This window comes from Nanorana parkeri, unplaced genomic scaffold, assembly GCF_000935625.1.
Source record: "Nanorana parkeri isolate BGI_ZX_2015 unplaced genomic scaffold, ASM93562v1 scaffold178, whole genome shotgun sequence".
NCBI lineage: Eukaryota > Metazoa > Chordata > Amphibia > Anura > Dicroglossidae > Nanorana > Nanorana parkeri.
The window spans coordinates 1677938-1695317 of NW_017306446.1; the positions used below are offsets into that span (position 1 = coordinate 1677938).

General features: G+C 45.5%; 1 protein-coding gene across 1 annotated transcript in view; it reads right to left on the minus strand.

The window, feature by feature from the left end:
- Positions 1-2013, minus strand: part of LOC108785774 (striated muscle preferentially expressed protein kinase-like) — a 52937-nt gene extending 50924 nt beyond the window's left edge. Inside the window, exon 1 of the mRNA XM_018554914.1 lies at positions 1930-2013. Coding sequence (XP_018410416.1) covers positions 1930-2013 — 84 coding nt within the window. The remainder of the gene's footprint in view (positions 1-1929) is intronic.
- Positions 2014-17380: the final 15367 nt, after the last annotated feature.

Sequence of the window (17380 nt, forward strand, 5' to 3'; positions counted from 1 at the left end):
AAAGGGTGCAATAGACTTTATATGCTCCTGAGGGTTACAGAAACTCCTTTTACTTATCCTGGACCACTTTTGTCAAACAATAGTTCCTCATTAGCCTCCTTATGTTAAAGCATAGATGGCCAAACTGCGGCCCTCCAGCTGTGGTGGAACTTTGAATCCCACGAGGCTTTGCAAGATTCTCACAGCCACAGAAATGACTACCGGAGAGAGATGCTTCATGGGATTTGTAGTATCACCACAGCTGAAGGGCCGGAGTTTGGCCATCCCTGTGTTAAAGTGGCAATACACTTAGGAGTTAAGCCTTTAAAAATGCATCAATCAAGTACCTGAACTATTAATAAAAATGTATCTTATTTGTGTATCGCTCAGCTGTAGATCCTCAAATCATCTCTGAATTGGTGCTGACACTGTCCACCCTTCTGGAGGGGGGCTGCTTTTGTTCCTCATGGTCCCTGTGCATGTTGTAAAGTACTCACCGCTCCAAGCTCGCTCCCAGGATGGACTACAATCTCAATGCAAATTAGTAAACTAAACCTGAGATTGTAGTGCATCACGGAGTGAGCTTGGAGCGGTGACTACTTTATGCAGCTCCCGCCCACACGCCTGCCGGCCGCAGCTCACGCCCGCACGCACGATGGAAGCGACATCCGCCGGGACCGACAACAGCACGCCGCCTTCCGGGACCTCGTCCAGTCCTCCCCCAGCCAGGTAAGACATCCCCCGAAAATAAGACCTTGTGTCTTATGTCGTGCAAACAAAACATAAAATAAGACAGTGTCTTATTTTCGGGGAAACACGGTAGTTAGGATGCTTAAATGCATTTTTAAGATTTAAATTCTAAGTTTAGTGTCACTTTAATTTTTATTTCTTCTCAGAAAAAAAAAATCAGTAAAAAAAGTATAATAACAATCGAAAGTGAGGGTACACAAAAAAACAGTTGAATATAGTAAAAAAAAATAGAATAAGTGAAATAAAGCGAAGCTACCCTAAATATTCCAATAAAACATAACCTCTGGAAATAAAAAAATCACCCTAGGAGCGAAATGAGCGAAAGGAAGATTTTCCACTGCAGCAAAATACTGAAATTGGTAATTAAGAGTCAAAATTAATTTTGCGAAATGACTCCGCTTATCGCTACAATAACGCATGCGGATTAAAAAAAAAACTGAATTCAATATTTTAAGTGAATTGATCCTTTAGTTATGTAAATCTCCTGGACAATATAAAGTCCCAGCATATCCTCTCCTGTTATGACATCAGCATTGTAATAGGAATACACACTGGAGTTGTTTCTGATAATAGAATCAAAGCTTACTTGTAAAATCTGTTTTATGTAGTGAGCGCTGCCTTCCGTCTGCCCATCACTTCTAACAACTTCCTGGATTCCCAGCGTGCTTTGCGTCTCTTTCCCTGCTGCTAGATGTGCTGCAATCTCCATTTCTCGAGACCACATATCCCATCATGCATTGCTTTCAGCAAGCAATGATGATGTTACATTGTTCAGACGTTGAGTTGTAGCTCAGAAGGCGGGCTCTGAGCGGTGACACCAGGAAGTGCACATTCACAGGGCTAAGTGGAATGGTGTCAGTGCATTGAGGAAGTCCATCCTATGGGCATCTTTCGTCTAGATGGATCTGGTTATTAGGAGCGGGATAGAACTTATAGAAATACAGGTTTATTTTCCGTTTTTGACCATGGATTTCCTTTAGGCTTCAACTTCCCAAATCCCAGACACTGTAAAACCCAATAATGACATTTTGTAAAGCAATGCAATTAATGTAGATCACTGAGTGGTTTTTTTTTTTCTACATAGAGAACCGATTTAAAGAGAATCTGCCAAACATCCACAGCAGAGTCATTAGACTGGACACTGGGTAATAGAGTCTGTTACCGGCTTGCCATCTATTGATCTATTGATCCACCTCATACCATCAACCCATCAGGAAGTCTCAAGGAGTTCAGGTATCTACAGCATAGCTGCTTGTCTTCTCCGCACAGGAATTTGCAGATCATTGCTTCACACATATGTGTCTATAGCCTTAGCGGGATCCCTGCGGGCCTTAGCGGTGACATCCGCTGCATGTAAACGCTGGCACACCGCATGTAATGATATGTGATATGATTACATGTGGTTAGGAATCAATTACCTTCCCTGGACACAGGGATTTTCCATCCAGGGGGAGTGTTTTCTAACTGCATGTCGTCATGTCACATACCATTACATGCAGTGGCTGTCACCTGATCATTAACTTGAATGGGTGACAGCTGGCACTTCTAAACACCAGATCAGGCATTCCTGCTGCAGAAAAAAACAAGTTCCTGGCGCAGGAAACCATAATCGCACCTAAACTTACAGGTGTGAGTATATTAGTGTCCGTAGAAGACATGTGCAGCTGCAAAAAATTAGTTTAGTTCAGTTTCGGATTTCGTATTTCCGAAATCGTGTCCTGTATGTGTTTCGTTTTGGGTTTCGGATTCGTAATTCAGGCGAATGTCTGAAATGTGGGGTTTTGCGCGAAAGGACGTATGTTCGTACGCACGTACGTAGCGGAACTGGCACAGTTGACATCTCTGGTTGCTGTGTTCTAGTCTTCACTATTAAAGGGACATTAAAATCTGTTTTTATCCGTTTGAACGTTGACGGTGCACGCACAGGAACATGAAGTAATTTTTTGTTTTTATCTTCACATGCTATGAAAAACATTTACATTTCGGAATCTCCGAATCCACGAATTTCCGATTCGGAACGAAATGAATCGCACATGTCTAGTGTTTTGGCAAGCGGCCTCCATGGGAGAAAAAAAAAATTGTCGAGCGGCCCCCGAGTAAATTGAGTTTGTGAGCCGTGCCCTAGACTAAAACAAGCACTTAACCCTTGCAGTGGGGGTAGCCCCACTGCAAGGGTTAAGTTTTATTCTGCCAGGAGTTCTTCTTCATAGATTTGGGGAGATTAAAAAACTGCCAAAATACACACGTTATATGTTATATTACAAACGCTTCAAATGAGTGAAATGGTTATTTTGGGGTTAGTGGTGTCACCATGAAGCACTGGGGTCTAGGTTTTAGATTTCTAATATAGACAATAACAAAGAGCTGCTTAGTTGACATTTGTTTGAAAAATAAAATATTTTTATTTCTTTTCTTATTTTACTTTTGCTTTCTGCGACAAAAACATATAATGAGAAACTATTTTTTGGCAGGATGGGGACAGCTTTGGCACAAGAATAGCTGAAAGTAGCTGAAATGTCCCCTTTAGGGACCACCAAAAACACCTTAAAGTGCGTGTATAGCCATTTTTTTGTTTTGGATGGGGTAGAGAAGGGAGTGAACCCCGGTCTGTGTTTTTTTTTTTTTTTTAAGGAGACTATAGGGGTCTATTCACAAAGCTGCCCTAGGATCTAGCCGTAGCTTCGGCTGATCCTTCGGCTAGCTTAGGCCCCAGGACCCATTCGGTTCAGTAGAACCAAAAGGGCTGCTGTACGGGCTATTCTGTATAGCCCGTACAGCTCCTGAAGTTGGCCGAGCGGCTCAGTCAAGCCGAAGGCATATGCCTCGGCTCGACTGAGCCGCGCTGAAAATCGAAGCTGGCCGAGTGGCCTGCTTCTGACAGCTGGGCGGAGCCAGCCGTGATCTTATGGCTGGCTCCGGCCACTTGCAGAGAGATCAGCGTCCCTGGTTACCAGCTAACCAGGGACGCTGTCATTACACACTGAGAGCGGCCTCTCCATGTTCTCACGTGTGTAATGACACCTTGTGTGTACCTTGTAACCAGGAACGCATCTGTCATTCCTCCCCCGGACGCTCTGGGAGTCTAATAGGCTCCCGGCTGCCCGGGAGAGAAACACTTTCTCACAGAAAGGTTCACTCTGCTCAATCGAGCAGAGTAAACCTTTTCCTGCTCGGAATTTAGCTATGCTGTCCCCATAGGAGAGCATAGCTAGATTCATATTGGCAATCAGCAGAGGGGGATCTGCAGTTCTCAATCAGGTCCCCGTCTGGTGATTGACAGCAGCAGAGGGCGGGTGCAATAGCTAGTTTGCTATTGGCTATTGCAAAGTGAAATAGCCAATAGGAATCTAGCTATGCTTTCCTATGAGGATTTCGTTTTTTGTTTTTTTTTACGGCAGCAGAACCGCCCAGGCCAATAGAAAACAGTTGGGTGGAGCTAGCTGTCATTGCTAGACTATTTTAAACTAGCTCGGTCACACAGAGGGACCGAACAGAACAGCCGAGCCAAAGCCGCTCAGCGGCATTCGGCTATTTACTCACTGCTGCTCGGCATCTATAAGAATAGACCAAACAGCAACGAGTAGTCTGCCGGAGGTTCGGCCGAACATGCTGAGCATGTTCGGCTGACCCGAAGCCACACGAAGCCACACGATGTACGGCTGATTTCAGCCAATATACGGCTGAAATCAGCCATACAAACCTGAAGTGAATAGCCGAACAGCGTTCGGCTCACTTCACTTGGGGTCGGTTGTTCACTCGGCTGCCTACGGCAGCTCAGTGAATAGACCCCTATGTTTACCCAAAAAAAAAAGAACTCCCCATCATGGAAAAATTACAAGAGATACCCTGACTACAAAGTATAAAGAAATAATCAGATTTTTTTATTTAAACAAACCTTTGTTAACCAGTTGACATCCGCGGTGTTAAACCCCCTTCCCATCCAGGCCATTTTTCAGTATTCAGCGCTGCGGTACTTTAACTGACATTTATTCCGTCATGCAGCGCTGTACTGAAATTAATTAGTGAACGAGCACATATAGGCGATCGGCGGGCTATGGACCTGCCGATCGCCTATATGTGAAACACCCGGTAACGGGTGTGTGCTTTGAGCGGGTCTTTTCTGCCCGTGCGGCAACCCGCAGATGCTGCAGTGCCGTCCGTCCGTTTTTTTACTACGGGCGGACGGCAAGAGGTTAAATAGTTCTCTAATTGGAGCGGTTTGGGTAATATTTTGTATTTTTTCAATAAAGTAAAAGAGATACATTGTTAGCAAATCAAATCTTATCATTGTTTTGTCCTTGTTTTGTGCTTTTGTATCAATAACCAAAGCTTTTTTTAAAGTAGTATTAAACACTTAAATGTTTTTTTCAATAATTAATCCATATCAAACGAATATACGTGACCCAGCAAAGTATTTGTTTACATTTCTGCCCAAGAGCTTACAGTCTTCATGTTTCCAAACAGCTCCAACTCTCTCAGCTTCCCTGAACTTCCTGTCCCGTACACAATCACAAGGGACAGAGCCGTCTCCAGCAGCTGTCCAGCTACTAGCTTTGAGAATGGAGGAAAGAGAAGAGAGAAGGGAGGAAGTAGAGGGGGAGCAGGGTAGTGTAAAACAATAAAGGGGGTCGGGCTTCCTATATAGTATAAGAAGTCCAAGGGGTTATTCAAAGACCGGGACAGACCAAAGATTAAATTATTCTTACCAAAAGGATTTATTCATATAAAGGTAAACGACAGACATGGCCAACATCTACCTATCGACCAATAAAAACAGTATATTGGCCATGTCTGTTGTTTTACCTTTTTATATGAATAAATCCTGTTTGTAAGAATAATTTAATATTTGGTCTGTCCCGGTCTTTGAATAACCCCTTGGACTTATTATACTATATAGGAAGCCCGACCCCCTTTTTTGTTTTACGTCTTGCACCGGTTATGGATCTGGCAAGACGGACCAATTTGAAAGGGTAACTTACTTAGAGCTGATATCTCCAGAAGTAAAACAACCCCAAATTGGTAGCAAGGTAGTGTCTTGCCTTACTGTACATGTGTGTTTGTGGAGACACACACAGCTTACCAGAACACACAAGGGTGGCTCCATAGGACTCTGCAAGGGAAAGGAGCCACCCTAAAACAAGATATCAGGGGCAGTGCTCAGGGGACCAGCTGATTCTGCAGGAAACTAAAACTTGTCAACATCAAGGAGCAGCATCCATTGTAAGGGATTTCATCAGCATTTGAAAACGTTTTTAAAAAGTTTAATATAATTTTAAATTAAAATTCCCATTTTTTTCTGTAATTTTCTGTCCAAGTCCTGTTGGAAGAGCTTTCCCCTCAATGCCGGAACCTGAGATGCAAGAGGATATGAAAGGAAATCTCTAAAAAGTGATCAGAATTCCCTTCTTTGACAGATGTCATTGGAACAGGTATCCCCGTTAAACGATATACCATCACCATGTTCTTGGGACAACTTTTGGATTTTAGATCTCCCATCAGTCGGTGATTGTCTTCACAGACCAATAGTGAGGTTAAATCTCCCCGTGCAGGGACACAAACCGCTATAAATAATCTAATTCTTCCCTTTTCTATCCAAAACTAAAAAAAAAGGTCTGTATCTGTACGTACACAGTCATTTTCTCCATCGTGTACAGTGCATGCCGCCAGATTGGCAAAATTTTGCCAAAATTTCCCAAACAAGCTGAAAACTCTCAATTTCACTCATCCCTAGTCACTGATTGGTGGACGTGTCTGGGAGGAGTTTGCTGCATGCGGCAGACTTCTCCTGTCCAATCAGGAGTTTGCAGGCAGGAAGTAGATAATAAAAGGGACTGTTTCCAGGTGTTCAGCATGTGGGGTGTTGGAGAAGTTCCAGGAAGATGCTTTTCTCCCATGTCCTAGCAAAGCATAGAGCTGCGGGTGTCACCCTGCGTTTATATAAATACGAGAAATAAATCTGCAATTAAATCATAATCTGCCGTCATCATATACAGAGAAGAAACAAATCTCATGGATGAGCAGGGAAGCAGCAGGAGCTTCTCTTTATGTCACAGTCCTACGCCGTGCTGACATCAGACTTTCCTCAATCTTATCTATCAAGCACACCTGTCAATAGGGGAATTGATTTGCCGTCTGCCGCTAAGAGAGTTTGTATCTCCTGGGTGTGAAGTGAAAGCCTCAAGCAAAAGTCTTGCTGTCTGGACATTAATAGGCACCTATATCAGCCCCGACCCATCGCAGCTTGTCCGTCAGCGCAAAGATTTTCTGCAACTTTTATGAGGTGCCGTCCCTGAGTCATGAAGTGCTGGGTGCAGCGAAGGCAATATAGAGGGTTATGCGTATATGTATACATTGGAGAGGTGTTCAGACCAGATTTCCTCTTCAGACTTATGCGTTAAAACACAGATGTCTGTCATTTTAAAGTATAAAAAGTCTTGCTGAAGAGCAGACATGACATAGTATCTGCTATTAGCTTTTTTAGCTAGAACATGCTCCTCTGTGTACCTCTCTGAAACGAGTTTCACTTTGTAAATCAGGGTCTGACTTCAGAACTAAGCCCAGCCGGGGTGGTGGAAGGCGGTCTGCACAGAGTACCATCACTGGAGTGGTAGGAGTGTGTTGGATGCTGAAATGCTCTCTGCCCCCCAGCATTGGTGATCAGAGAAGAATGTCCCTTACATTGGTGATCAGAGAAGAATGTCCCTTACAATGGCGATCAGGGAAGAATGTCCCTTACATTGGTGATCAGGGAAGAATGTCCCTTACATTGGTGATCAGAGAAGAATGTCCCTTACATTGGCGATCAGGGAAGAATGTCCCTTACATTGGTGATCAGAGAAGAATGACCCTTACATTGGTGATCAGAGAAGAATGTCCCTTACATTGGTGGTCAGTGGAAAGAATGTCCCTTACATTGGTGATCAGGGACGAATGCCCCTTACATTGGTGATCAGGGAAGTATGTCCCTTACATTGGTGATCAGGGAAGTATGTCCCTTACATTGGTGATCAGGGAAGTGGTGGCCAGAATGGCACTCTTACGGACAGCTAAAAAGTTGATGTCATGCTGCTGCCATATGGCGTTGGGCCTGGAAATATGGAGGCACCATCAGACCAGGCCAATCACCCATAGACCCTTACATTGGTGATCAGGGAAGTATGTCCCTTACATTGGTGATCAGGGAAGTGGTGGCCAGAATGGCACTCTTACGGACAGCTAAAAAGTTGATGTCATGCTGCTGCCATATGGCGTTGGGCCTGGAAATATGGAGGCACCATCAGACCAGGCCAATCACCCATAGCTCAAGGAACCCTTGGAAACCTCTGGAAGAATGCTAGGGTTCCATTGAACCCTGGTTGAGAATGGCTGATCTAAACAGTAAAGAGCATTGGTGTTAGTATAAGCACGTTAATAGTGTTGTTGATGATCCAAAGGTCCAAGAAAACGCAACATAAATAATCTTCATTATTATTCCATAAAAAGCCTTCATACAATAATTAAAGTTTTGGAAAGTAATTTGTACTGAATCGCTATATTTATACCTGGTGAGGGTTATATGAGTATTTGTTCGTCTTCACTAATTACACATTCGAGAAAGTTTTAAAGCATAAATTCTCCTTTTGTAATAACAATACATTTTAACTGATGCTTCTCACAGCCGACTGATTCATCGAAAACAACCCCAGCCAGCCAGTTCGAAACTACTTTGGGGAGATGACACATCTGGAGGAAAGTCAGGGATGTCTTCTGAGGCAAACTCCTTATGCACCAAATCTTGTTCTGGAAATCTTGACAAACCCATTTCTGTCCCCCGAGGACAGCATGAGAAAAGAAAAAACAGAGTTTGCAAAGATTTTTGACTGTTGCTTGCTTAATTATTTGAAGAATAAAAGCAGAACTAAGGCCATCTTAATGTTGACCTTCCTTCAATAAATGGACCAGGCACAATTGCACTCCTTCCCCGCTCAGCAATCTAAAATGGCAACAGAAAATGTTTTGCTCTTTACTTTTTTTTCATCCTGCCCCCCCCCCTTACCCAGCTTTCACCTAGGCGAGAATGACATCTACTCTGCTCTGAGGTCTGCACATCATATATGCTTGGAGGCTTCAGGTTCCATACAGAGGCCAAAGGGGATTGGGTTTAAAGGGCCGTAGCTGTCTGCCTGAACCAGGAAGAGACAGCTGCCTCCCAATGATGTCAGAAACAAAGATGGCAGCATGGGACCCGGCATCTGGGACCAAGCACATGGCCAATGGCGGTGGATCATTGCAAGACAACGCTAGACTCCCTGGGCTGGTGAGTATGTGCATAACACCAGCAAAAAGGTATGTGGGACAAAGGAGAAGTCATCAATGGGCACCATATTTTCTTAAAGGAGAACTATGGGGTCAGTGTTTTTCCCCATAGTTCTCCTTGGGGTAACGGGAGGACACCAACTAGCGTCCTCCCGTTACCCTAAGCTCAGTATACCGCGAGCTACAGCTCGCGGTATACTGAGACGCCGCACCTGGAGCGGATCCCGACTTAGATGACGGGATCCGCCCAGCTGCGTGAGTGACAGCTGGCTCTGCCTATCCAGAGTTGGCAGATCGGAGCGGGGAGAGGGGAATCCAGCCCCTCCCCCTGTCACGGCAGAGAGCCGTGACAGGATCGAGAGGTGAGGGAACCCGGTATGTGTTCCCTCACCTCCCGATCTACTGAGCCGACCTGTGACAGTCTCATTGTCACAGGTCGGCTTAGAACTATGAGGTGAGTGGAAATCACTCATGTCATAGTTCTCCTTTAATATAAAGTGCATCCTTTGTTGCTTCTTGGTTCTGCTGATCTTCTGCAGCTTCCTTTCATCAACATGCACTCCATCGATGTCTGCATGGCATGTCTCAGGGCGGGTTTCCTGATGGTGACAACAGTGTACCCTGTCTGGGTAATGTGCACTAAACTAGCCACTTGTAGACTTTATCAGAAGCCCATGTGTTAAGGTGACAAGGCAGGAGCACAATTGAAAGACAGGAGCAGAGCATTGTCATCCCATAACAGGAAGTACCATGGTTGGTGGTATCACCAGGGACTATTTTAATAAAAGCTGCAGATTCACAAATGTTGAAAATGACGTTTCAATGGATATTGAGGTGTTAAAGCCTATAGGAGAGTTTAGCCATTACGTATCCTTTAAATATTACAGCCATGATGTACAGGAGCAACCGGGAACAAGCTTCTATCCGTTTGCTGTCATCAGGCCAAAAAAAGCTGATTTATGATTGGCTGGCACAGTCATTGCTCTCTGCACCGACCGGCTGCGTGCCTTTGCTGCCACTCGCAGGACGTGCCAAACGCCTTCATGGGCATCGTCGTTCTGTATCTTTAAATGCGAGAAGGGACAGAGGCTGCTGACTCCAAGAAAGAGCATCCGTCTAACGTCATTGCCAGCTGTCCCCGTCCTCTCCCTCTCACATCCCCCTCCTGTTGCTGCTTTCTGTCACTCTTCATTTTCTGCCTCTTCTATGACTACTTGTCACTGCTTTCTCAGTTCCTTCTCACCACAGATCATCTGCCTGGTTGCCCACTCTCTTCTAATCTCTTCTCATATACTAATCTGTGAGTCACTTTCTGCGTCTGTCCTACCTACCCACAACATGCAAACATCTCCCCGGCTTATTTTCATGTCATTGCTGAAAGGACAGATCTGCTTCAGGAAAGGCCTGCTCCTTCTGAATATTTTTTGTAGGCTTTTTTGTATCTTTATATATATTCCTTCATGGTTTCTAGCTATTCTTTTCTTTTTCAGTGGTGGCTTTTCCCTAACTGAGAAGACTATAAGTGGGCAGATATTATATCTATGGTTGGGGATTAGGGATGAGCTCCAATTTGGTCTGAATTTGAGTTTGTATGAACCTGGGAGGAAGCTGGTAGCTGCAGCCAGGGCATTCCCCATCCCGCAGCTGCAGTAAGAAAAGAAGCGGGATGCTGGTGACCATCACTGACCTTATATGGCCATATTAGGCTAAAGGGGAGGATGCTGGTGACAACATTGACTGTATATATGACCACATGGGCATATTAGGCTAAAGAGGCAGGAGGCTGTTGACATCACTGACTGTATATATGACCACATGGCCATAATAAGCTAAACAAGTGGAATGCTGGTGACATTATTGATCTTATATGGCCATATTAGGCTAAAGGGGAGGATGCTGTTGACATCATTGACTGTATATATGACCACATGGCCATAGTAGGCTAAACAAGTGGGATGCTGGTGACATTATTGACCTTACATGATCTCATGGTCCTATTAGGCTAAAGGGGCGGGATGAAGGTAACCTCATTGACTCATTGACCTTATATAACCATATGGCCATATTAGGCTAAAAAGGCAGGTGGCTGGTGACATCATTGACCGTATATATGACCACATGGCCATATTAGGCTAAAGAGGCAGGAGGCTGGTGACATCACTGACCTCATATGACCACATGTCTATTTAAGGGTAATAATGTCCCCAGCATTACACCCCTGTAGCCTAATGTGGTCATGTGGCCATAAAACCTCAATGATGTCACCAGCATCCCACCGCTTTGTTTAGGTGCTGCTGCTGGGTGGGGAATGTCCCTGCCACAGCTCATAATGCCTGATAATGACAGCTTCCTTCCGGGTTTAGGCAAGCCTGAGCTCATCCCGAGTTGGGATATCCAAAGACAAAGACCGGTTGTACTCCAAAAACAATTTAAACACTGGTAACTATTCATCTAGACAACATGAACAGAGAGAGGTAGAGGGAAATGATTAAGTTCAGTCTTGTGGGTGAAATGCATCAGCGGAGGCAGTCCAAGATGTTGTCATGTTGTCCGAATAAATAAAGTTACCAGCATTTGACTTTTTTTTTTTAGAAATGCAGCCAGTCTTTTATTTTGGATTTGTGCAGTCTGTGGAGCATCTTCCAGTAGGGTGACCCTATTTAGGGCTTGGGAGCAGTGTACCCCGTACTTCTGCTAATGGCTGAGATATGTCAAGCTATTCACATATAGAGTGCAACTGAAGCCAAAAATTTTTTTGTTTTTTTGTTGTGGATAGAGTGTAGAGGGGTTAGAACCCCTGTCCCTATTAGGGACATTCACTTTCTCTTCCAGTCCTGGTGACCATTATCACTAAAAGTGAAAGAAAATCCCGAATTTAAGGTGGTCATCAGAACAGGAATAGAGGGGGAAATCTTCCAAAGGGGGCACTAGTTCTACTGACCACCAGGGATTTCCCTCTTTGGAGGGATTTCCTTTCATTTCCTGTTGTGGCTGTTAGACAGGAAGTGAAGGGAAGTCTCCCCAATGGGACAAAGATGGCAAACAAACCTGACAGCGGTTATAACCCTCCATACTGTATCCAAAAATAAAATTAAAAAAGTTTTGGCTTCAGTTCTGCTTTAAGGCTGCTTATATCTCTGAATCTACTTATCATAACGACATCTTGCTTTGCTGCAGGTAACCCCTTCTTATGTATTATTTCATCATGTGCTCAGTTTGGTTTCCCCAAGGTTGTAATATTTTTACTATAGAGGGACCCAATGAAGACAGAGGTATGGTAGCTGCCATTGCCGACTTGTGCAGTTTCCTGGGTGTCACCCTGAATCTGACTTTACTGCCTAGTACCTAGAGTCCCCGACTTGGAACAAGCATGTAGACGGGGAAGTCTGAAAAGTCTAAACTCCCATCCTGGGTGCTTTTTCAGCTTCACGACTCACTCAGGATCCTAATGACAGGATTGTGCGTGTTTAAAACACGCACGCAGACATATGGAGAACATGCTAAACCATGGTAGGCAACCTTGGCACTACAAATCCCATGATGCCTCTGTCTCTGGAAGTCATGCCTGTGGCTGTTAGTTTTGCAATGCCTAATGGGAGTTGTAGTTCTGCAACGGCTGGAGCACCAGTGTTGCCTATCTCTGTACTAAACCCATGCAGTGCCCCTGATGGGAATTTGACCCTTCACAGAAATAGCAGTAATCAAAAATATTCTCATCGCTTTAAAAAAAATATATTTGACCCCTCCCCCATTCCATTCTTGTTAGGGACGCTTGCATCACTATAGCTGCGATGTGCCACAAGGGGTTAAATCCCATCCATTGTGCCTTTAAACCGAGGGCGATGAGTGAGAAGTAATGGAGATTCTCATAGACATCCTCACGTCCAGTGACCCCGAGGCTCAGTGACTCAGTAGCCGCGTTCTCGTCTCCCGCGATCATCATGTGCATCAATGTATTATCCCCTCTCGGAGACGGAGGGAGAGCACATCTGTCAGTTTCCATGGCAACCCAAACTGCTCCTGTCATCTCTGCCCTTGAAAGAGTCAGATGTAAGGAGAAAAAAAAATTGAGAGGAAGTGTCATTTGGCAAGTGTCTGGGATTCCCCAAATGTTTCAGGTTGTAGACATGGAAGTATATTCACCTGTGAACTCTGAGAGCAGAACTGTCACTGATATACAAAGTATCAGTGATTGGAATTGTGTACAAACTCTCCATAGGAATGAATGATAGGGCAGAGCGCACGCTGGTGTTCTATCGAATTCTCCAACTCGTCAAGACTTCCAACTCCAGTCAGTGCATCTGCGCAGACACTAAGTGAACACCGGCGCAGCTCAGAAGATCTTAGGCCCTGTTTACACTTTGCGATGTCTGAATGCACGATGTTGGCTTGCCTTTTTGCAGCCATTGTTGCAGGCACGACAAACATGGCAAAGTAGCTCATGCAACATTTGCAGCTGTGAACTCCCACATTATTTGACCACGGGGTTGTCCGTGTTTGAGGTGCTATCTACAAGTAATGACACTGCAAGCGAACTTTGATGCATTACATGAACGTGCACCAATTTGTGACGTGTTCTTGGCATGTGTCTGCGCAACACCTAAGCATGAACGGGGACTTATCAAGCAGCTATGCATCTTTATTAGCGATATCTCACTGGTGTGCGGGCAGGTGGGTATAAGTCTGGCAACTAGAAAAACGTATAATAAGGGCTCATTCACACAGGCATGCACATGCGTATGACCATGCAGACACCTGCTCCCGGGAAAGGACAGGTGCTGCATGTAATTGTGTGCAGACGTCTGTACCTCCCAATACAAGCAGTTACACGGAGACCCACGCCTGCACATCCATGCAGGTCCGGGTGCCTGCACTTGGGTGCACACTGTTTGCATGGAGTGCAGGTTGCGTTGTCTATCCCCCATCCGGTGAAGAGTGGGTGTAAGTTTGGAGGAGTGGGCATTCCTAAATGATAGACCAAGTGATGCTGAACCCCCATGACTGAAAGAACTGAAATCCAATGAATGAAAAGACCCGCCAGGAACAGTCAGGCTGGGAAAAGGGCTAGGTCAGGGGTGTGGCAAACGTCTACCCTCCAGCTGTTGAGGAACTACACATCCCATAAGGCATTGCAAGATTTTCACAGGCATGACTCTCAGAGGCAGATACATGATGGGATTTGTTGTTGCACCACAGCTGGAGGGTTGGAGTTTGCCCACCTCTGTGCTAGGTGATGCTGGACGTCCTCCAGCCAGGAAATGAGATGGGCTCTATTTGACTTCCTGCAGCTTCTAATGCACATTGTGAGAAGCTCTCAGTGTGCAGTGAAATCAGAACATCAGCGTAAGCAGGATAGGAGGCCCTCGGGGGATCATCTACCTATAAGCTTTACTTACAGGCTCGGCAGATGCTGTGTACAAGCTACAGGTCTTCCATTTAAAAGACACTTCTATTTCTAAAAACGCTGTGCAGTGCTTTTCAATGCAGAATGCATAGGTGAACTAACCCTTTAAGTGCAGATATTTCACCAATAGAGTCCCCCAGGAGAGATAAGAACCCATCAGGTGGTTTAATTTACCAATATCCACAAAGACAACTTGACTCCTACATAATAATCTGGGCCGAACTTCCTGTCCGTGAACCGAGGTACCACTGTATCAGTTCATATTCCTTGTCTTATTGTTATCATATCTTCTACACATCTTCAGAAGCTCTGCAAAAGTAGAGTTCCGAGAACCTGTCAGCACAGCTCGGATTGGAGGCGGTCTGTCTCAAGCAGTAAGGCTCATTCCCCATCCTGGTGAAAATGCTGCCGCCTCGCCTCTGGCTACTCTATGTTGTGTACTACAAATATTCATTTTCATACCGCAGAATGTATTTTCCTGCTCGAGCCCTGCAGGTATATACAATGGTGTATCAAGGACAGCATGCAACTCCCGACGTGTTCAGTTGTAGCGGAGGACGTGGTGTGGTTAACAAAAACCGAGAACATTTCCAGCGTTTCTCTGCGTTGGATTAAATTCTTCACAACAGAGTCCCTGTCTACAGCTCCCTACTGACACTACAGCTCGCGGTATACTGAGACGCCGGAGCGGATCCCGACTTAGACGTCGGGATCCGCCCAGCTGCGTGAGTGACAGCTGGCTCTGCCTATCTAGAGGCAGAGCAAGCTGTACCCGCCCCCTCCCCCGTCCGTTCCGCCAGTCAGCGCTGGCAGATCGGCTCGGGGAGAGGGGAATCCAGCCCCTCCCCCTGTCACAGCAGAGAGCCGTGACAGGATCGAGAGGTGAGCGAACCTGGTATGTGTTTGCTCACCTCCCGATCTACTGAGCCGACCTGTGACAGTCTCATTGTCACAGGTCGGCTAGAACTATGAGGTGAGTGGAAATCACTCATCTCATAGTTCTCCTTTTAAAGCTGAACTCCAGGATACAAATATTGTCCTCATACCAGAGCCATGTGTATTCTTCCTGAAGCTTGGGGAGCTTTGTGTATTTTACATACACAAGGCAATGGGGTTGCACAGGTGTAAACATGGAAATATGGAGGTTCACAGGGGTACATTTGGAGAGATTGAGGAGCACAATGGTACACTTGGACATATGGAGGAGCACAGGGCTACACTTGGAGATACGGAGGAGAACATGGGTACACTTGGAGATACAGAGCAGCACAGGGATACACTTGGAGATATGGAGGAGCACATGGGTACACTTGGATATATGGAGGAGCACAGGGATACACTTGGATATATGGAGGAGCACACGGGTACACTTGGATATATGGAGGAGCACATGGGTACACTTGGATATATGGAGGAGCACAGGGATACACTTGGAGATATGGAGGAACACAGGGATACACTTGGAGATATGGAGGAGCACAGGGGCACACTTGGAGATATGGAGGAGCACAGGGGTACACTTGGATATATGGAGGAGCACAGGGATACACTTGGAGATATGGAGGAGCACAGGGGTACACTTGGATGTATGGAGGAGAACAAGGGTATACTTGGATATATGGAGGAGCACATGGGTACACTTGGAGATATGGAGGAGAACAAGGGTACACTTGGAGATATGAAGGAGCACAGGGATACACTTGGAGATATGGAGGAGCACAGGGGCACACTTGGAGATATGGAGGAGCACAGGGGTAAACTTGGATATATGGAGGAGCACAGGGGTACACTTGGAGATATGAAGGAGCACAGGGGTACACTTGGAGATATGGAGGAGCACAGGGATACACTTGGAGATATGGAGGAGCACAGGGATACACTTGGATATATGGAGCAGCACAGGGGTACACTTGGAGATATGGAGGAGCACAGGGATACACTTGGATGTACGCAGGAGCACAGGGATACACTTGGATATATGTAGCAGCACAGGGATACACTTGGATGTACGCAGGAGCACAGGGATACACTTGGAGATATGGAGGAGCACAGGGATACACTTGGAGATATGGAGGAGCACAGGGGTACACTTGGAGATATGAAGGAGCACAGGGATACACTTGGATATATGGTGGAGAGAAGGGGTACACTTTGAGATACAGAGGAGAACAGGGGTACATTTGAGATACAGAGGAGCACAGGGGTACACTTGGATATATGGTGGAGAGAAGGGGTACACTTGGAGATACAGAGGAGAACAGGTGTACATTTGGAGATATAGAGGAGCACAGAAGTTCATTTGAATATATAGAGGAGCACATGGGTACACTTGGAGATACGGAGCACAGGGGTATACTTGGAGATATGGAGGAGCACAGGGATTCACTTGGAAATACAGAGGAGAACAGGGGTACACTTGGAGATATGGAGGCACATAGAAGTATATTTCAAGATATGGTGTCGCCATAACATTCATTTCAAAGCTTTTAAATATAGTGTATTATGTCACGTATGTCATTTTTGAGAGAGGCCTGGAACCTAACTCCCTCACTTTCCATTGACTTATATTATATTTGTACATCAGTTTCTACTTGCAACCATTCCTTCAGGAGCCTAACCCAGGCGCAAATTGAGGGCTACCTGTATTTGCTTACCTGGAGTTCAGCTTTTTGTACAAATGTATTTTCTGTAATGAAATAGCCACTGAGGGGCAGCACAGTTCCTTGCAGTACTGGGGTCCCCAATTCAAATCCCAGTCAGGACACTGCATGGAATTTGCATGTTCTCTCTGTGCTTGCATGGGCTTCCTCCCACACTCCAAAGACATACTGGTAGGTTAATTGGCTCCTGTCTAAATTGGCCCCAGAATGTAGGTGCGGGCAGGGCCGGCCTTAGGGGTGTGCGAGCAGTGTGCGAGCAGGGCGCCATGGCAACAAGGGCGCCGTGCGGCCA